The 22988-nt window shown below is 42.4% G+C and overlaps 1 protein-coding gene across 1 annotated transcript in view; it reads right to left on the minus strand.

Moving 5' to 3' along the window:
• PREX2 (phosphatidylinositol-3,4,5-trisphosphate dependent Rac exchange factor 2) overlaps window positions 1-22988 on the minus strand; it is a 1276790-nt gene that overhangs the window by 544922 nt on the left and 708880 nt on the right. The window contains exons 23-24 of the mRNA XM_078687188.1: window positions 21078-21262; window positions 4254-4415 (exon numbers count right to left, since the gene is read on the minus strand). Coding sequence (XP_078543314.1) covers window positions 4254-4415; window positions 21078-21262 — 347 coding nt within the window. The remainder of the gene's footprint in view (window positions 1-4253; window positions 4416-21077; window positions 21263-22988) is intronic.

Raw genomic sequence — 22988 nt, forward strand, 5'->3', positions numbered from 1 at the left:
GATTCAACCAAAGGTGGAACACTATGACATAATGTAAGCCCACAATTCCCCAGGAAGTAGCCAAAGCGGCGGCGCCTTATTAGGGCGGAGGAGAGCCTCCCCCGCTACCACCCTCAAATAAAATGGCCTTTAATCCTGTTTTATTATTATTTTATTTTAATCCCCTGGACCTGTCCCCAGGACTCTGACGAGTCTTGGGGTGGATCCAGGGGGTGACACGGCTGGTGTGGTAGGGGTAGTGAACTCCCCTCACTATGCATGATGGTTTGGTCGGCAATCTCAGGCCGGCCAAACAGTCATGCGCAGTGTAGCTCTCTCCAACCCCAGATGTGTTGGTGGGGCTGGAGAAAGCAGGCACAGGCTCCCTGTCTACCTGAGAGTGCAGTCATAGCACTCAGGCCAGTCCTGATGATGCTTTCATGCAGAGTCAGGATTGGCAGCTGTGCAGTCTTGGAGCCTGTCCCAGAACCAGAAAGAGCCTGGATGCGGGAGACTGCGGTGTTAGCTGCGGCTTTGGTACTTTTTTTAATTTTAATTTTCGATTCCCTAACTCTCTCCACCTCCCTCTTTGGCCCGCCCTGTCCCGCCACTTTGTCAGGAGACTGGCCGCTGTCATTATTGATTGTACAATCTTAAGCACAGCAACAATATTGCTAATTCTGTATGGGAAGTTTAAAAACTGTTTCTATAAAGTATAATTTAGCATCATTTTCAGTTTGGTGTCCAGTATCATGGAGGCATGGTCAGCCGAGAAGTGAGGCCATCCCATTCTTTGATCAGAGAGCACAGAACCAATTTACAGATCTGTTGTTTGCATCCCCTGACCTACAATATCTATTGGGTATTTTAGTCACTGAGACCATTGTTAGCATTTAATATACCAACAATGCATCTATCAGCTGCCTCAACTCTACCTTTCATCTGTCACATAAGGCGATCAAGCCCAGGTTGCGACACAGAATATGTGGTGCATTTCCATGTGTTGTGTTTTAGCTTGAGTGGGATTCCTAGCTTGCCAGTGGGTTCTAGGCTGGCAGAAGGGAATCACGCTCTGGCAGGCTACAAATTAATAAATACGTTGTTCATCACAGTTGGAATGTCCAACGTCTTTACAACATTTTGGTGACAACCAAGCAGTCAAACAGCCTGGGAGGTGGAAGTGATAACGAAACCCAGTGTACATTGAGGCTTCACCGTCCTTATCTCCTACAACCTCGTTTTTTCGGATAATAGGTCAGATTCTGAGGCAGAATCGGTGTCTATAAAGTTTAGTTGAAGTAAAGAGTTATCGCATCATACTGCGATCACGTGATCGCACCAGTATCCAATCAAACTGTTTATAACGCAGAAAGAGCAGCGTAGTATGGTTCCAACTAACTGATTGGGAGACAGTTCGAAGCGCGGGACGCGTTACATTTCCTGTAAGTTCTCGAAAAACGTCTTGTATTTACTATGCATATGTTAGTATTTTTTATGTAAATACTAGTTTTTGGTCATTAACAGAGTTTAGATTTCACGGTAACTGGTAAACGTAAAGGTCATTTTAATACCGAACCGTCACGTAAGAGGTCGTTTCAGGCAATATGAATAAGAGTGAAAGCTTGATAGTTTTGTTGCTACAGTTTCGTTAAAAATGAATGACATCGTTTTGTTGCCACAGTTTCGTTATAAATGAATGACATTGCATGATTTCGTCAAATTACATGTTGTAGAAATGAGAATTAGGCTGATTGTATTTCCTTGATTTTTCTACACAGACCCCCGAGGAAGGGTCATCATAGACCCGAAATGCATTGGGTAGATGTATAATGTAAATAACTTGAAGTCCCCACAATAATGGATTTACATTGGAGATAAAACATAAATAATGATGAAAATAAAAATCAATGATTGAAATTGAGAAAAGCGTTGAAAGAAGGATTATTGTTACGTAACTGAAGATGAGAACCAACCTGGTTCAAATATAATTGTGCACACCACCACCCAGCCAGTGGGAGTTCCCGCTGTCTCCAAATTTGCGCTAATGTGATATAGTGTCCGTAGACTAAGCACTTGGTGGAAGTAGCACAACCATTAACGGATGAACGTTTTTTCAAGATTTAATTTGAATTTTGAGTGCTAGATGGACCATTATATGATTTAGGCTACAAATTAATAAATACGTTGTTCATCACAGTTGGAATGTCCAACGTCTTTACAACATTTTGGTGACAACCAAGCAGTCAAACAGCCTTGGAGGTGGAAGTGATAACGAAACCCAGTGTACATTGAGGCTTCACCGTCCTTATCTCCTACAACCTCGTTTTTTCACTTTGTAATTATTTATAGTATTATGGAAACAGTCAGCTTGTGTGAACGTCACTCGCCACTACTTGTTTGAATCAAGCAGCTAGTCACTTTACAGATGCTCATGTGCCAGTGTATAGGTGCAAACGATCATGGAATTGTCTGCCTTACCTACGTCCATCCCTGGCTTACCATTCAACAGGGACCTCTGGGACAAACAGCTTTGTGTCGGACCCAAGCCATCCCTATCAAATGCGCTAAACATTTTAAGAAGTGTCTCTGTATGTAAACAAAACTTTATTTTAGCTTCCTTAGCCAAGGAGATGTGTTTGACACATTTGAAGGTTCAGAGCGAAATATCCGTTGTTATGTATGTGCAAAACACTCTATTGTATTAAGTTGTGTTTCTCATGTTTTTGTCCAATGAAAATCCTTTGCAAGTAGGTTGTTGGAACATTATTGGCATTGATTCCCGAAAGCTGGAAGCACGCGTTATTGCCCCTTCTGTTAAAAAAACGTGTCAGCTGACCCAAAAGCCATAAGCAATTTTTGACCAAACTCTCTCCTGCCCACAGTTGCTAATCTTTTGGGAAAATGGGTCAACAGGTTCTCACTATTTCTGAGTCTAACCTCCTTCTGCCTGTTTCACAATCTGTCTTTTGGGCAGGTTCTGTCCTACTCGAGGTATCAGATTTCATAAAGGAAAATCTTGACCAGAGTTTACCAGTTATGGTCATGCTTTAGGATCTGTCCTCAGCGTTCGATACTGTTTCCCATGACATCTTGTTTGACTGACTTTTGAGGGCCTGACTCTGCTTTGGCTCAAATCCTTCCTGAAAGATCACTCTCAGGCAGGCTTTCTACCTCCTTTACTTCCTCATTCAAGCCACTTTAGTGTTGCGTGCCGCAGGGCTTGGCGCTCAGCCCACTCTTTTTAATATCTACCTTAAGCCACTGGCTAAACTTGTGGAGACCTTGGCAGTGTGGGTGGTCTCCTATAAGGATCACACCCAACCCTGAGTTCCTTCAAGCAAGACTAAAAGGTAATGGTGGAATAGATAAATGGTAGCTGCTGAAAGCTTAATTTAGAGAAACCGAAATCCTCTTCTTTGGCACCAAGCTCGCTCAGGAGACTAGCATATGGTGGCCGTCAAATTTGGGTGCTCCTCCACCCCTACCTCTGGCACTGGTGGCTAGAATCTTAGGGGTAACATTTTATTCCAATTTCTCCTGGCCCTTGTTTTGGGCCTGTGTGGAAGGCATTGCTTAGGAAGAAATGGGAGGCTGCAATTCTATCTCAGCCATTCCAAGGTTTCCTTCTGGTCTCCAGCAGTCTTGGTGAAGTGGGTACATTAGTCTCTGCAGTTCCAACTACGCCCCTGGTTCTATGGGTCTATATAGAACCAGTGAATCCAGTAGAAGCTAGAGAAGGAGTTATTTTGCTATTTTGCTACTGCTCAGCACTGTGACATCACAGCAAAAAAACAAGTTTGATATTTCCCTGAACTGACATCACAACAGTAACATGCTGGGAACAAATGTATATTTTTTGACGTATAAACAACAATTTGTTTTTTAATTTAAAAACCTAGGCATGATCATAATTTATGCAGATTGTGCATAGCATAGGCAAACGGTAGCTACAGATAGTGTATACCATACGCGTGCAGAAAAGAAAGATTTTGTATACAATAGGAGTGCATTAGTTATCTGGAGCTGTTTCCCTAACTAAAATATGGGACACTGGGTGTCTTCCTAACGTGAGCTTGGAAAAGAGAACACATCATGTGATGTAAGAAGTGTCAGTGAAAGAGATTTATTCCTCTGGGAAGCAAGGCAAGACTGGGAATTTTCTGTAACAACGGAAATGCTTGCTGGTAGTCCCATGACCTTCCGCCTGGGATCTGTGATATAAATAGAAAAGTAACTAAAAATATCTAATTTGAAATACATGTGTGTGACTTTACCTTTCGATAGCTGGAGACTCTTCTTTGGATGTGCTCAATTTTCTCACTGCAAATGACATTGAATCTATGTTGGAGGTCAGCCGGGATGACTTCGTTCAATGAATTCAGGCTATTGCAATTCTCCACAAATTGCTCATCGCTTTTAGCCAGAGCTTCCAGAAGCTTTCAAGAAGTGGAAACAGAAGTGAGCAGTGAAATAAGTAATTTTATACAATGGAGTGCTTTTCAGCATTTTTAAATTGTCATTAAATAACAAAAAAAGAATACTCTTGATTTTGAGTCTAACATACAAGTTTATCATGCTGCATTTCATCAGCAGAAATGGTGACCCTTTCTAGTTCTGGCTTGATGCGCAGATGTTTGAATGACTGCTTGTTACCAATTCTTTAAGCTATACATTAAGCAGAAGAGTATTGCTTTCTTACCTCAATACTGTTGGCTCCCTGGTGTATCATTCCATCCCTCCTACGGAGTGCATGCATTAGAAAGCATGAGGCATTAATTTACATCTCACTAGTACTCTGAATAATCACTCATTACATGCATAATGTCATAGACACGTTGCATACAGAAAATATTCACTTGTGTTTCAATTTTTCACTGCAGAAGGTATTTCATAATGGATTAACCAGGGCTAAAAATGCAATCAACTGCTCTGCAACATGTAAAAAAAAATGACAAAGCCTATTCGCCCTGCCAATGCTTGTTATATAATGCCAATTTGAACCCAGAGTAAAGTGATGCAGAGACTCGAACATGATTCTCCATTTCCAAAGTCGGGATCGCCAACCATCATGCTATATCCTCAGAACAAAGGTCCATAGAAAGAAAGATTAAAAATAGTGCGAGGAAGCACAGCTAACAGTAAAGTGCCTTTGTAACAAAAGAAAGGTTATTGTGCCATTATACTGGCTGGGGGATACAGAGTGTGCTGTAAAGCATGTGTGCCGGAATGCTAAGTAGTACAATATTGATGTTTTATTTTCATGTAAATCCAACTTTCGTAGCGCGCACTGCATCGCATTTTGCGATGCAAGGCGCGCTACCAAATTCGTTTTATTAATTAAATTGTTTACTTACCTGCAATTATCCATATGCCAGTTTTTAGCACCCTCCACCCGACCCTCCCCCTCCCCGCCTCCCTGCCCCACCGTAACTCCCTCCACGGGCCGTGGCTGTACATAAGGCAAAAAATTAATTTATAAAGTTCCTCGCACGGGGGGGCGTGGCTTGCGCGCCGAGGAGTGATGGCGGCTTCTTCGTCAGCTCCGCTGTGCTGAGGGTCTCCTAGACGATTTACAGACCTCCCTCTGTATTTTAAGGAGTCCTTTTCCAGTTGCCGCGACGTCAGAGGATGGGCTGCACGTAATGCCACTTGGTTTGCTGCCTGCAGGCTTGGTTTACACTAGTTACAGCTACCGGTAACTTTATTCCGTTTTGGACGCGGGCGGCCGCCATTTTGTGCCGCTGAGCCCACGTCCTTCTCTCCAGCTACTACACCATTTCTTGCCGGTATGCTGCCCCCTCAGCCAGCTTTTATATCGCGTAGGCACTTTTCTGATGGTAACTTTTCGAATATTGCGTAAACGCGATGTTTCTTTTGCTTTCATGGTACTCACTCTGTCAGCTGCTTCTGCTTTTCTGATTCTGTAAAAAAGTGGCCGCCATTTTAAATATTGGCGCGAAAGCTCGTTTTTGATGCTCTCCCACTCCTGACGTACTATTCCTCAACAGTGGACTTATACTTTTGCTATGAATGGCTGCCTTTTCCCTGAGCCTTGGAAAAAATAAGGGTGCCACTAGGGCCGCTTAAATCCACACAGTGTGATCCCTAGATGTGTAACCCCCCAATTTGTTTTCCTATCCTTGGCTTAGTTAGACAGGCAGGCAGCTCTCTTTTACTGTAGGTCCGCTTGTCTTGTTGTACCTAATAGAAAGGACTGGTTCCTAATGTGAATGTATTGTTAGGTCTTTGATTTATTACTTTTGGTGTTGCTTGTATCAACTGATAGTATTTATTTTGAGCACTTGTACAGCACTTGTATATCATTGCACATTTCATTTGTTCATATGTATGTTTCACTGTTTGCTGACTGTCTATTTGATGACATATTTTAAACAGTTGAATGTTTTTCTAAAAATATAAAAAAACTAAAATAAAATAGATGACCCTCCAGAACTAATTGGCTGGGTGGGATCAAAAATGGAAAAATAAATCTGTCTGGCCCTTTTGCTTGTTCAGCATATTTGAGTGGTCCAAGCCAGTTCAGATACAGGACCCGAACCTTTGTTCTTGCCCTATTTTCTCTGCAGAGGCCATGTTTATCCTGCAATTTTGCCTTTTTTTGTTTTCCTTGTATGGAAACTTCTCTCTCTGACTGACACTGACCTACTGTCTTGGGAAGTGGTCTGTTGCCTCCTTGCCCATGTCTGCCTCCTATCTATTTTGGATTTGATATATACTGTTCTATTCTGCAAATTTTTAAGCATGCTTTTCTGTGGATCTTCACATTTCTGAGATTTTTGGAGATCATTTCCATTCTTGGTCTTCAGTGTCTCTGTGAAACGCTTGCACTTGCCAAGTTGTCAGTTTTTTTGCCTTAATTTGGGTCTCTCCTCACGTTTTCAACATGGCTCATGGCATCACCGGAGCAAAATCAAAGAGGCCCAAAAATGACCCTCCTTCTCCTATTCTATCATCTTCAAATCCTGTTCTAGACTCTATTTTGGAGGAAGTCTGTGGTCTCCAACCTTTTATGTCCGCAGCTAATGAAAAAAGTAAACAAATCGTAGAAAAGTGGGTTGTTATGGAAGGCAAAGTTTCGAATTTGGAACAGCGTGTCAGTGACATTCAGGATGTTTCGTCAAAGATCCCTCTATTGGAACAAGAGATTCACAAACTGAAGCTTCATACCGAGGTCCTTGAAAATCGTAATCGTAGAAATAACCTACGCCTTTATGGACTCCCAGAAAATATTGAGGGGTCTGACATGGTGTCATTTCTACAGAAATTTTTTCTAGGGGAACTCTTGGAACTTCAACCTGCGTCACACCCCCTCAACATCCAGAGAGCTCATCTTTTAGGTCGTCTCAACCCCAACGCCACTAAGCCTTGTGGCATCATTATGCTTTTTCTTGAGTTTACAGAGTTAATGAATGTGTTGAAGGCTGCTAAGCTCAAACGGCGTCTTATATGGTCTGGCCACAATATTTTTCTGTCTCGGGATCTCTCTAATGCAACGAATGCTCGGCGCAAAGAATTTTTGAATCTTCGTCTTCAAATGAGACAGTTGAATATCCAATATGGTATCCTCCATCCATGTTTTTGTAAAATTACACATAATGGGCATACTCGCTCTTTTGATGACCCACAGAAGCTTCACGCTTGCCTACAGAATGTTTCTCCCTCTGGCATGGACACTAATATTTGATACTTTTCTTTTTCCAGGCTAAGATTGCTCTGCTATTTGTAACTCATATATCTCCTTCGTAACTTTATATTCAATGTTTCTTCTCCTCTCTTGAGGTTCTGTTTCTTTTTCTTCTTTCATTCTGCTTGCTGGAGTCCGTGTCCTCTTTGGCATCACTACGCTCCCGCTGCTTTGGTTTTCCCTTTCTCCTCAGACCTGGCGTATATGCCTTGATCTGTCCATTTATTTCTTCCTCTCTCTATTTCCCTTTCCTCTCTTCCCTCTTACCCTCGTTTTTTTCTTTTTTCTCCATTGCCTATGTATGTTTCTACTTTTGAACAATCTCTTTATTTGTTTCAGTATTCCTTGTTGATTTCTATTGCAGCTTTAGGATTGATGTATTTACACAATGTGAGTGTGTTGGGTGATTTGTCCACATGTAATGTTTCCGTTTGTTGTGTTCTTTTTTGTAGTTGTTTCCTTGAAGTGTATCCACCCCAATTGTCCCCCATCTTCCCTACCTTCCGTCATGTGTAATTTTGTTACGTGGAACGTTCGGGGTCTTGGACATCCTGTCAAACGACAAAAGGTACTATCCCATGTATCTAAACTTAATTCTCAAATTGTTTTTCTCCAAGAACCGCATTGAACGGATGTGGAATAGATTAAGTTGAAACGTCAATGGGTTGGACAAGTTGTATTTTCTCCCGCTATTAACAAAAAAGGGGGTGTTGCTTTATAGTTTCATAAAGCTTTATCAGTCCAAACACTATCTACTCAAAATGATGATGATGGTCGTTGGGTAATGGCTAAGATTGTGCTTCAGAATAAGACGTTGGTTTTATTAAACATCTATGGTCCTGTCCGACCTGAGCCCGAATTTTGGACTGATATTAAAATTCTTCTTTCCTCAATTGACTGCCCCAATATTGTAGTTGCAGGTGATTTCAACCAATGGTTAGATCCTTTTTCTGATGGACTCTCTTCATGTAAATTTCAACCAGACAAATCTCATAAATCTTTTCAATCTGCCATTATCTCTCGTCCGTTATTTGATGTTTGGAAAACTTGTAACCCTGATTCACTTGAATATAATTTTTTCTCGAATGTACATCATACCCGTTCAATAATTGATTACATTTTGGTTAGTAAGTCTTTACTGCCATCCATTCAAAAATCCGAAATTGGTTCCATTTTTATTTCTGACCATGCACCTGTTTATGCTGTCCTGGACCTTTCCCTTACCTCTTCTAAATTTAGTTGCTGGAAATTTAATACCTTTCTCCTGTCTGATACTGCTTTTATAAAAGAAGTTACTATTTTTATTAATGAATTTTTTACTTTTAACAACCCGTCTGACACCTCTATCCCTAATAATTGGGATGCCTTTAAGGCCGCCCTCCGGGCCTTCACTATTTCCTATGTCTCCAAAAAAAAGAAACTCAACAGAACTAACTATGAGGAGCAGCTGCAGAAAATTAAAGGATTAGAACATACATACTTCACCTCTAAGTCTACTGTTGCCCTTCAGGATCTAATTGCAGCAAAAACTGAGCTTAATAAAATTGCCACTATTGAAGCATGTAATACTCTGCATAAGATTAAGTCCAAATTCCATGGGGGTCAAAACAAAGCGGGAAAAATGCTGGCAAATTATCTAAAAATCAAATCTGAGCGTAAAACTGTTGGACCTATCCTCAATGAATCTATTAATAAAGTAGTCTCATCAGATGAAGAAATTGCCGAGATTTTTCATGATTATTATCAATCTCTTTATACTGATGATACACACCCCTCCTCCCAGAATTTAACTTCCTTTTTTGCTGGTCTCCCTTCTACACCATCGCTTCCTGACAAATTTGATCAATTAAAAGAAAGATATTACTCTTCAGGAAGTGCTTCAGGCCATTAATTCTCTGAAAAAAAGGCTCCAGGACCTGATGGACTCCCTGTTGAATTTTACTCTACTTTTCATTCAATTTTTGCCCCTAAACTACTACACTTTTTTAATTCTTTTATTGCTGATGCTAAGGCATCTGGGTCCTTTATGGATGCATTAATTGTCATTATTCCCAAACCTGACAAAGATCATTCCCATTGCAAAAATTACCGCCCTATATCATTCATTAATTATGATTGTAAAATATTTGCTAAAATTCTTGCATCTCGTCTTGATTTTATTATCCCCCTGCTGATTAAAACTGACCAAGTTGGATTTGTGAAAGGCAGACTAGCCTCTGACAATGCTCGTATGTTTTCCAATATTATTTCACACGGCACAAAATTTAAAGATCCTCTCGCAGCCCTATCTTTAGACGCTGAGAAAGCTTTTGATCGCATCAATTGGCAATTTATGTTTCAAACTCTTCATTGGTTTGGTTTTGGCCCCTCGTTTATTTCCTTTGTCAAACTTTTATATTCTTCCCCCCGTGCCAGTATTTTTGTCAATAACCAATTCTCAAGGTTTTTTTCACTGTCTAGAGGCACAAGAAAAGGTTGTCCTCTTTCCCCTTTATTATTTATCCTTTGCGTTGAACCTTTTTTAGAGCGAATTAGAACTAACTCTCAGATTAAAAGCTTCAAACTCTCCTCTGTCGAAACTAAAATATCTGCATATGCAGATGACATACTGATTTATATGGCTAACACGGTTACATCTCTCCCTCATTTTATGGACGAAGTTCGATTATACTCCTCCATTTCGGGTTATAAACTTAACTTATCTAAAACGGAAGTTCTACCCTTAAACTCTATTTGTTACCAATACATGTTTAACACTACTGATTTTACGTGGTTTCCTTCTAAAATCAAGTACCTTGGCATTTGGTATTCTTCGTCCCTAGTTGACACGCTTACATTTATTTTTAACGCCCTCTTGAAGAAATTCAATCCCTCCTCCAACTTTGGTCTCCCTTATATCTTTCCTGGTGGGGTAGATTGGATACTATCAAAATGATGATTACCCCCCATGTACTATATACTGTTTCTATGCTCCCTTTTAAAATTCCTAATGTTTATTTTTCCCGCATAAATTCCATTTGTACAAAATTTTTGTGGAATAATAAACATCCTCGTATTGCTCTAAGCAAACTTATTCGTCCTAAAAATGAAGGTGGTGTTCGTTTCCCTAATTTTAAAACTTACCACTCTGCTTTTTTGATTAAACAATCCTTTTTTTTAGCTTATGGTTTTTTGGAAACTCCAATTACCAGATGGGTTACTTTTGAACGCTCGCTGTTAAAGGATTTTTCTTTTCAACATATTGTTTTTATGTCAAATTGCTCCCTCGACCCCTCACAGTCCGGCTTCCGTGCCAATCACAGCACCGAGACCGCCCTCATCGCCGCCACCGATGACATCCGAGCCCTGATGGACAAGGGAGAAACAGCGGCCCTCATCCTCCTAGACCTCTCCGCGGCTTTCGACACGGTCTGCCACCGCACCCTAGTACAGCGTCTCAACAACGCCGGAATCCAGGGGAAGGCACTGGAATGGATCATCTCCTTCCTCGACGGAAGAACACAGAGAGTTCGCCTACCACCGTACAAGTCAGAGGCCTCCGAAGTCATCTGCGGCGTCCCCCAAGGATCATCTCTGAGCCCCACCCTCTTCAACGTCTACATGAGCCCCCTCGCGGCCATCGTACGCAAACACAACCTCAGCATAATCTCCTACGCCGACGATACCCAGCTGATCCTCTCCCTGACCAACGACCCCGCCGCCGCCAGAGCCAACCTGCACGAAGGGATGAAAGAGGTAGCCGAGTGGATGACGACCAGCCGCCTGAAACTGAACTCGGACAAGACGGAGGTCCTCATCCTGGGCTCCTCGCCCTCCGCCTGGGACAACTCCTGGTGGCCCCCCGCCCTAGGCACCGCACCCAAACCGACAGACCACGCACGCAACCTGGGCTTCATCCTGGACGCCTCCCTCTCCATGACCAGGCAAGTCAACAACGTCTCCTCGGCGTGCTTCAACATCCTACGCATGCTACGGAAGATCTTCTGGTGGATCCCCACCGAGACCAGGAAGACCGTCACCCAGGCCCTCGTCACCAGCCGACTGGACTACGGCAACGCCCTCTACGCCGGTACCACCGCCAAGCTCCAGAAGAGACTCCAGCGGATCCAGAACGCCTCAGCCAGACTCATCCTCGACATCCCACGAAACAGCCACATCTCCGGACATCTGAGAGACCTGCACTGGCTCCCGGTCAACAAAAGAATCACCTTCCGTCTCCTCACCCACGCACACAAAGCCCTACACGACCAAGGCCCGAGCTACCTCAACAGCCGAGTCAACTTCTACGCTCCCAAACGCCACCTCCGATCAGCCAACCACGCCCTCGCCGCCGTCCCCCGCATCCGAAGAGCGACTACAGGAGGAAGGTCCTTCTCCTACCTGGCCGCCAAGACCTGGAACTCCCTCCCGACCGACCTGCGCCTGACCCAAGACCACCTCTCCTTCAGGAAGAAGCTGAAGACCTGGCTGTTCGAGCAGTAGCGGCACCCCCCCCCCCCAGCGCCTTGAGACCCTACGGGTAGGTAGCGCGCTTTATAAGTGTCAATGATTGATTGATTGATTTTTTGGCCAAGTACCCTGTTTTGAAACATTCCCAAATGTTGCTTTACAATACATTCTCTGAGGATTTTACTCCTCTTCAATGCTTTTTGTCCTCTGTTGTGTGGTATAACAAATTTCTTAAATACAAAGGCAAATCTTTTTACTACAAATACTGGAAGGAAAAGGATATCTTGTTCGTTCATCAATTTCTTTCCACTTACTCTATCATTCCTTTCCATGAATTGCAAACCACTTATCATTTACCTGCTTCCTGTCTCAATGAATATACCTTTTTTTAATTATAAATCAATGTGGAAAGGATCACTGGTCCTGCATAACCAAGGTCTGCAGGTGGATCGGTAGGTGTCTCCCAGTGAGACACCTACCGATCCACCTGCAGACCTTGGTTATGCAGGACCAGTGATCCTTTCCACATTGATTTATAATTATTGAAAGGAGATTGAAAGGATCTCTACTCTCTCTCCCTCCACCAATTGATGATACGTCAATGAATATACCATCATTACCTCTGCCATACAATCTCACTTGTATACATTTTCATTACCTCCTACCTTACCACCTCTCACGCCTCTACTCCTCTATATCCTCTATTTTCAACTCACCGACCTAAAGCTGCCCTTGTATATCAATTTCTATTATCAAATACTATTGTTCGTTCTAAGTCAACTATTGAGATTGCTTGGGAAACTGATTTGTCCATTTCTCTTTCTGTTATAACTTGGGATAGATTATGGTCCAAACTGTTTAAAGTTTCTGCTGCTGCCCGTATTACTCAATCTTTGTTTTTTATTTATCATAGAGTTATTATTACTCCTGTTAGTATTTGTAAGTTTTCACCAACATCTTCCCCACTTTGTTGGTCATGTTCTAAAGAAATGGGCATGCTCAAGCATCAATTATAAGATTCTCCTTCTGTTTTATCCTTTTGGAACTCTGTTTGGAATATTTGCATGCCAATGTTTAGTTGTACTTCCTCTTTATCACTATTGAATGTTTTTTAGGATCTTTATCAACTGGTTTTTTCAGTAAGCATGCATTTATCCGTTTCTGCCACCCAACCCACCAGGAGAGGCCTCTGGGGGGCACCCCAGTGCATTGCCACTGCTTGCTTCACCAACAGGAAATCCAGGGCCACCCACTGAAGCTCTATCTCAGTGAGGTCCGTAGCACCCCATATATTAAGAAGTCCTTCCTTAGGGGAAAGAGGAATGGGTTTTCCCACCGCCTCTGCCATTTTACGAACCGCCCCGTACCAAAATTGTTGGATAACCGGACATTCCCAGAGGACATGGTAAAAGGTGCCAAGGCGGCCACAGCCGCGGAGACACAACTCATCCGGGCGTCGTCCCAGTTTGGCCAGGAGAGGGGCAGACATATACGTTCTGTGTAGAATTTTCAATTGGATCAATCTGAAGCGGTGATTTATAGCCATTTCCCTAGGGGACATAAGTGCCAATCTCCAGTCTTCATCGTCTAGGTCTCCCACATCCTCCTGACACTTGTCACGCAGGGCCTGGAAGGAGTCGGGCATAGTGTTGCACAGTTTACGGTACGTACACGATATTGCCTTTGTCTGGAGTGGCTCTGAAAGTAGCCTATCTTCTAGGGGAGAGGCCTCCGGAAGGGAGGAGAGGTCTGGTACAGTGGTTGTGATAGCAGGTGTAATCTGGAGGTACCAGAATGCCTCGGATTGGGAAAGATTGTGCTTCTGTTGAAGTTCAGCAAAAGTCAATAGTTTCCCCTTGTGAATAAGGTCACCTAGAGATGAGATGCCTATCGTGTCCCACCTGTCAAAGCCCTTAAGGTGATAAAGGGAACCTAGCTTTTGGGAAGCCCAGAGCGGGGTGGCTCGAATAAATATGTCAGACCAACCCATGCTTTTAGTAGCACGGTGCCAGATAGCAATAGTTTGTGTCATGGGTCCCACATATCGGTTTCGGGGGAATTTGCCGTATAAGGCACCTAAATAACCTTCCCGTCCCGTCTGATAGCACTCTAAATGGAAAGCCGGGTTGGTAGGTGACCCGTGGATCCAGGAGTTGGTGGAAACCAGTTGGGAAGCCCAGTAATAGAGGCGCATGTTTGGCAAGGCGATACCCCCATCGTCCAATCCCTGAGTTAGTTTATTCAGGGCAATTTGAGGCGCTTTACCGTCCCATAGGAGGAGCCGCAAATCCCCCTCCAGTGCACGGAAAAAGGAGTCAGCAACTGGGTAAGGACAATTTTGAAGGACATACAAAAAACGCGGGAGTGCCAACATTTTAAAGAGAGCCGCTCTGCCCGGGAGGGACAGAAGCAGTGTACGCCAGTGAGAAATGTCATTGTGGAGCCTTTGGAGCGGGCCCTTTAGGTTGTGCTCGTAGAAGAGCTTGGGGTGAGGAGAAACAAAAATACCCAGGCAATGGAGAACCCTGTTGGAAGCATTGTATGGCAGGCCGTGTAGACAAAACAGGGCTGACTTGGACCAGTTGATTAAGAAACCAGAGTATTTCCCAAAATTCCCAATGACACGAAAGAGACTATTAATGGAGGATCTGGGAGAGGAGACAAATACAAGAATGTCATCCGCATATAGGGAAATTTTGTCAACCCTATCGTCATTCCATCTCAGCCCTTTAATTGAGGCATCTGTACGGATCCAATGGGCTAGAGGTTCCAGAGTGAGCACAAATAGAAGGGGAGAGAGGGGAAATCCCTGCCTGGTTCCTCTATGCAATTGGAATTGCCTGGATATATGGGCGTTGATTCGCACCTGGCCTAACAAGTCGGTGTACAGCAGTTGGACCCACTGGATAAAAAACGGGTCAAAGCCAAAACGTTTCAAGACCTCAAACAGGTAGGACCATTCTATGGAGTCGAACGCTAGAGTGGCATCTAGGGACAGAATTGCGGCGTCCTCCTGTATGTAGGGTTGCCTGCCCAGTACGTTATGGAGCCTGCGGAGGTTTAAAGCCACGTTCCGGCCCGGAAGGAATCCTGATTGATCATCATGTACGAGGGAGAGAAGGACTGTGAGGAGTCTGGTGGCCAGAAGTTTGGCCAGAATCTTAACCTCAGCGTTAATGAGAGAATCGGCCTATAAGGGCCACAGTCAGTGGGTGGCTTATTGGGCTTATGGATAACTGCTATGGAGGCCAGGCGTTGGTCAAGTGGCAGTCTGACACATTCAAGACTTTCCTCAAACATAGCCTTTAGGTGAGGAATCACTTCTTGAGCCAACCCCTTGAGGAATTCAACAGGGATACCATTAGGCCCCATAGCCTTGCCCAAGTTGATGGCAAAGAGGGCGCTTGTAAGCTCCTCGGTCATGAGAGCAGCGTCCAATTCCTCCCTATCCGAGTCGGAGAGAGTGGGTAAGCACATTTCCTCCAAAAGGAGGCAAGATTCGTCCGCTGAGTAGTATGCTCTCGAGGAGTAGACCTCTTCTAGGTGGTCTGCAAATGCCTCAGCTATGTCCAGTGTGTCTGTGATGCGCGAGGCATCAGGACGAATCAGTAGCGAAACCCATCTAGATCCCTGTTCGCGGCGTTCTAGCCATGCGAGCATTTTACCTGCCCTGTCTCCCAGCTCGTAGACTCGGTGGCGGGTTTGCAACAGTTTCGCTTGAGATTTTTCGAGGGCCAGCATTCTGTATTCCATTTGTTTCAGTTGGAGACGGGCAGCAGTGTCATCAGATGGGGTAGTGTTAAGGTCAGATACTAAGTTGAGCAGCTCCGATAAGGTTTGAAGCAAAGGCTCGGCCTGTTTGAGTTGGTAGCCAGATTTAAGAGCAATCGCCCTCCCTTTAATGACTGCTTTATATGCTTCCCAGATTGTAACGTCCGAGTGGACCGAACCAAGGTTCTCGGCGAAGTAATATTCAGTATGTTCGAGCAGGCTGTCTCTGATGTCAGGAATTTTCAGGAGCCAAGGGTTGATAATTATGGGACCTCTGGTCACCTGTCGATGGTAGGTGAGTTCGACAGTGAGGGGAGAGTGATCTGAGATACCCCGGGGGAGCCCCCTTGGATTGCGAAAGAGGCCAATATCTGCAGTGTGGCAAAGGATATAGGCAATGCAGGACATACTGTTGTGGCCATTGGAATAATGTGTATAATATGGGGTGTCGGGGTGCGACGCTCGCCAGAGGTCTTCTAAGCCCATCGTGTTCGTGAAGTCCAAAAGGTCTGAGCACTGTTTATGGGAGCCACGTTGAGGGTGTCAATCTATAGCGTCGTCCATAGTCATATTAAAGTCCCCACCCACAACCAGTGTACCTTGGGGGAGGTCTGACAACAGGTGTTCTAAAGTCATCAGGGCGTCTTTGCTCAATGCTGGTGGGATGTAGGCTGAGATAATGTTTAGATGTCGTCCCTCCCATGTGGTCTCGTCCACCGCAAAGCGGCCCAAGGGGTCAGCCCACGTGTTAGTACATGTAAGAGGAAGGCTTTTTTTGACTAGGATACCGGTGGCCCGGGAGCCGGAGGTGAAACCAGCATGAATCAGTAGTTTTTACCCCCCTCGGTGAAGTGCTCGCCAGGTATTGCCCATCAGGTGTGTCTCTTGGAGTAATACCACCCTTTTAGGATTTTTTAATACAAGATATTTTGCAAACACAGCGCAAGAGCTATGCAGGCAAAGCCTAAAAGTGACACTGACACTCAGGGAGTTTCCAATGGTCCTCACGCAGGAAGTTTTCTCCCTGTAGAAAATGGACATTATTTGTTCCCACTGCCTGGATCCGTCATGGAGAACATGGCAGACCTATGCAGCAAAAATGAGTAGTGATGGCTCAGCTATAAATAAGGTGGAGCTATTACCACTGAGACCTGACAGCCATGCGTCAAATGGGATGGAAAGCCAGGTACTTCCAATAGCTACGCCAAATTAGACTTACTGATGAAAAAAAAGAGATTCCATAACTCTAAATAAAACAGGAGACCAAAAGTTTGATGGGGTGGAACGATCCGCCAGTTTATGAAAGAACAACCACAATGCCAAACCCTAAATGAAGCCCACAGTCGTAATTGGAGAACTGCGTAGACACAAGCACCCCAAAAGTATGGGAATGGAAAATCAAATAAGAACTTTAGCAATCTGCTGACTATCGCAACCAGAGAACAAATGGAATTGATCAAATAATGACTAAATATGAGAAAGTAATGTTACACTAGGAAACATATGATTATAAAGCTTACATTTCCAAAGTACATCTAGAGTCACACGGGTTGTGTAGGTGTCTGGCCTGACTTTGTGGTAATGTGCACACATAGGACCGTCCAATAGTTAGAGGCACCTGATGGAATGGATGTGAATACCTAGGCTCAACTTAAAAAAGTTGTGAAAGATTACTATGGGACACTCAGTATGGATCGTATAGCCATAGCTGAAATCCCCCTGCCAGTAAGGACCCGATGTGTCACCTCCCCTGTGTAGTAAGGGACCGACGCATCACTTTGCTTTTTTGGCACCTTATCTCTGCTGCACCTTTGCACCGTTTTTGATTTTTGATGCATCTATGGTACTTTGTGCTACAACAACTGCATCCATTGATTCCTATGGACTAAACTTGCTTAATCTTTTAAAAGTGATATCTTGACTTTTGTATGTTGGATTATTGTCATCTTGGTCTTGTTTTATTCAGATAAATATTGACTATATTTCTAAACTGGTGTAGACTCCTTTTGTATTGTTGTCATAGTATTATTATGTGTGTAAGTACATATGCTTTACACATTGCCTCTGAGATAAGCCTGCATGCTTGTGCAAAGCTACCAAGGAGGTGAGCAGGGGTTGTCTTAGCTGCGTGGCTCCCTTACCCTGACTAGAGTGAGGGTCCCTGCTTGGACAGGGTCCAAACCACTGCCAACAAAAGACCCCATTTCTAAAAGGCTGACTTTATGAAGGAGCATCTGAACAGGCTAACTGTTGAATTAGCACGTGGAAGATAGAAGAGGAGGCTAGAAGTGAAAAGTTGGCTAAAGACCACTTGTTCAAGTATAACTTGGATATTGTTGGTAATGGCTGCCTAGAAAACAATTACATATGCTTTCACTGCATTTTACTCTTCTTTTGACATAGAGCAGTCTCCTTGCATTCCTTGAAAACACAGATTTCTTCTGGCAACACATTTATAAATATAAAAGTGCAAATTTCGAATCCACGGCCTTACAGAAATCATTGTTTAAACTTCTTCATGATTAGAGATTCAAATGTTCTGAATAATTGTATGAAATCATAGTAACAACTGTAAAATTATCTATGCAGGTTTTTCCTAACAAACATCCAAACTATTCATGAAAAAACTCATGTCATAGTGGACACTAGTCACTAGCCCACATATACTATCCAGAGAATTAATTACTAGAGTGTAAAGTAAAAACGCCTGTAATTTTGCCCCACTCACACAGCCCATATATTAAGCCAATGCCAACAGTACTGTTCTGGAATAATAAAAGCTCATTTTCCAGCACCAATATTTCAACCTTTAGTAACTGAACCCTAAAGTGACCTTTTCATTAGAAAATCGGCCCTTTGTTACAAAAATGAAGTGCGAATGAGCCTAAGAAAGGCCTCCACAACAGTACTTAAAAACGCTTCCCTGGACCCTATATATCCATATGGTTCATTTTCAATCTATAGTTTAAGGCTACACTTCTGCAAACACCTGTGAAATTATAACCCTAATATTTGTTGGAAACTAATGACAATATGGATTTTCTGCTGATAGATCAAAAGCATAGAACCAGGAATCTTTCATAATTGTCAATTTAGATTAGCTGAAAACTTATTATGTGTGTACTCTGATTTTTTTAAAATTATCCTCAGCCTCTGGCACATCAGCCACAAGATTCTTCTAAAAAGACTTTCACAATGATTCATTACGCACACAGCTTTAGTCTGCTATTAGTGACCAAGTTGAAACTTAAGTGTACCAGAACGTTCTCATACACCAAAGGAAATAAGCTGTGTCACTTGATTCACCTCCAGTACTATAGGTTTTAAATCATATCTGATCCCACTAATAAAACAAATCATTAATGTGTAAACATTAACAAATAATCATATTGCCTTGCAGTAGAGATCACATATATGAATGATTCAAGATCATTATCAAATTAAATGTTAATGACTGAAAAATGCATAGTTGAAGTTAAACCCAACCGATACTGAGATCATGATGTGACACAAGATTATCACTCAACTTGCCACCATTATGGGCATCATTTGTTTTGGAACATGCCCTATAGCATCGTCTTTTACCAAAAATCTAATTGCCTTCATTGAATGTGATCTAGCTCACGATCTTAAAAATGCATAAGTGGTGAAGCCTATCTTCTCGCTCTGAAACACTGTCAAAATTATCCATAGCATTCTTCTTGTTACAGCGATGGGTCTAATATGGGATTCCAGTGGTGCTGTTAAAAATGGTTAACAGCTATGTGAACCAGTATTAGTGAGTCCTTCACAGTGAGCTTTTCCGAAGGTTATGGAAAATCCATAAGAAAGTAGTGGACAGCTCACGAGAACAAGGCAACAGGAGGAGGTCTCCCCGATTCTGGGGATTCTCACCTTCCTACCAGTCAAGAAAAAGATAATTCTTTATGTAATTTGTATTGTACGTCAAGCTTTTTTTATTTTATCAAACTAGCACATCTTTCTTCACCAAAATATTGAAGTGGTATGTTCCAGGCAGAAAACTGGGGCACGCAGATGCTTTAGTTCTAGAAGCTCTTCAAACTTAAATGGTGATAATGGATGGAAAATCTTTCTCGGTGTATGCAGCCATCCACTGGAAATATAAACAAACTGAATGTCACTTTGTGCTTTACAATATCTTCAACATTTATCTTTTCAACCTGCAGATCTGCAGGCCAGCTGAAGATGTCCAACACACCAAATCAGTTGTGGTACGAGTACAAAGGTCACATGTCAAAACATAACCCAATATAACCTAACAACTTAACATAAGCTAACATAACCTAAGTTAGCAGAAGATATTCAAACCAAGGTTGAAACTGACTTGTCTTTTCGTTTGATTCCGAGAACTTTTGCAAAAAATGTATGAGGTAAATACTTTGCCTGAATGACTGGAAGACGGCTTTCCATTGTTTAAGTAGCATTGTTTAGAGGGGTATATCGTATCTGGATTATTAATAACTTTTCTGATAGATAGCGTAATGAAGAAGGTGGTGGTTGTCCAGTACAGGAATTACTCGATAATTGTCATTCACATTGTGGTGGCAAAAAAGATGTTGAAGAATATTGATCCCAATAGATAAGTTCTTCTTTCGTATCCCTACCACATAACCCTAACCTTCAGCTCTATATTCTATATGCATTATCACTAGGAGCATTTTGGCCCTTGTGTGGAGATGCTTACCTAATGAGATAGACATCACATCCTTTTTCTAAAGTTAACAATTTGATACGGTTTGGAATCGCTGGGTGGTGACTTCTATTTTCCATTTCAAAGAGGAGGAATTGTTAGCTAAGAAAAATGCTGTTGAGATCGATAATGTTTTTACACCAGCACTTGGCTAACTGACATAGTTTATTAAAACATGAACATATTTTTATGAATTATACAGTGCCCTGTTCAAAATGCACACAACGATTGGCTACACTAGAAGCACAAATGAAATGAACATGTTTTGCTACGCGGGCTATATGAATAAACAATCTGACTATATATGACAGGTTGTTCACTGACTTTACCATCAGAAGAAAATAATAGAAAATGAAAACAACAGCTTCATAAAGGAAAAAAGAAAATGCTATTGTCCACAAAATCTTAATGAAACAAATTGTAGATATAAAAAAAAAATTATAAGCTTAAAATGTCTTATACCTTAGCAGTTAAGGTGAAAAATCCTTTTGGCTCAATCATTTTCTCCACCACATGGCACTTTATTCCAGCTGTACTATCGTACTCGTAAATAACCCCATACTCAAGGTGAACGTTATCAACGGTCAGACTCACGTGGTCCTTCTTCCCATCCAGTATTGCTATTGTGTGGAACTTGTCAATTACCTCTGGAAGAAGAAAAGAAAAAGGCTATGCCATTAGCTCTCAGGCTTCTTTTACCTAACCTTTGATTCCATGGAAGCATTATTATGCAAATATACATAAGATTAATAATATATCGGCTAAGCGTATCCACAATAAATATACCCAGATAAAGACATCCATTAACTTTAGGTTACTCACAATATTATTCAGAGTAGAGTGATTGCAATGTATTTGAGCTTGTAACTGAAAACTCACTCCATCCTTCCAGTAATCACCACCATGAGTTAAACGTTGGTGGGTATTGGTCTTTGGAACGTATTATAGGTCTGGCGCGCATTCTGTAATGTTTCAAACTAAGGGCCACAGTTGAACAGAGCTGGAGAGCCACTGTAAACCAGCAGTCCTTTCACCATAGCAAGCTCGTGGTTCCCCTACTCTATTTAGAGAGAGGGACATGCTCTGTTTATAATGGCAGAGCCTCTGCTGACTCAGCCAAAGTAAATACCCGACTAAGCGGCTCTTCCGACCCATGGAAGGATCTTCTGACCCCACTGAGGGCAGAGTATCCTCATAGAGAATTACTTTGAAACTCACATGGCACTGTCACAGGGGTAGTAACCTGTCTGTATCCAAATTACCATGCACAATCGAGAGCAAAATAGCCCTAGAAAATAAATACTCCAGCGCTATTTTGGAACCTTCCTTCTAATTTTACCCAGGTTACCCATCACTACCGGGGCACCATTAACTCTCCACGGACAGTCAGGAACCACAGACACCAACGGGCACATGCATCAAGGGTTTTTGCATTCGCAAACGGTGCGAATCGAAAAATGTGTCCGTTTGCGAATGCAAATCCCTTTTTTGGGATGCATTAAGGTTTTTGCTTTTTTCACAATTTAAGAAATCGCTATTTATTTGCGATTTCTTAAATTGTGATTGCATTTAAGAAATTGCAATTTTGCGATTTCTTAAATGCAATGCATGATTTATTTTAAATTGCGAAATCGCAAATAGGTAGTGGTAAATTACCATGAAGTTAACCTTCATGGTAATTTACGAAAGCTTTCAAAAGTGCACAAAAGTGCATTTTTGAAAGTTTCATTTTACCCACACACATGCCCTTGGGGCATGTGTGTGGGAAAAATGTACTTAAAGGTACATTTCAGGGGTGCAGGGAGGGGTCCTTTGGACCCCCCTGCACCCTTGAAATTGCATTCTCATTTTTCGATTCCTTAATTGTGAATCGCAAAATGAGAATGCCTTCACATTCATTCCTATGGGCCTCTAGGCCCATAGGAATCAATGGAAAGGGATTCCTTAATTGCGATTCGCAAATTGTGAATCGCAATTAAGGAAAATTAAGAAATCGCAAAAACAATTGCGATTTCTTGCTGCATAGCCGTTTGCGAATTCTTAATTGCGATCCTTAATTTTCGCAATTAAGAATTCGCAAACGGGAACATTGATGCATGTGACCGTATGTGCTTATTATATTCAGGCATATCACATATTTGATCACATACGCATCACTTACACAGTGAAATATTCTTTGCCAAAAGTCCCATGCCTGTGAGCCATCAAGTGTCCCACAGTATCTTCAGGAAGTACGAAATATAAATGAGAAACTTGAAAACTGAGATATTATTAAGTATCACACATGTACTTATTGAACTTGCCAAGCCCTTATTGACTTTTCATTCTAGGTTAATGTGATATGACTTGGCAATTGCTCTACTTTAAATTGTG

Source organism: Lissotriton helveticus, chromosome 4_1 (assembly GCF_964261635.1).
Source record: "Lissotriton helveticus chromosome 4_1, aLisHel1.1, whole genome shotgun sequence".
Classification (NCBI taxonomy): domain Eukaryota; kingdom Metazoa; phylum Chordata; class Amphibia; order Caudata; family Salamandridae; genus Lissotriton; species Lissotriton helveticus.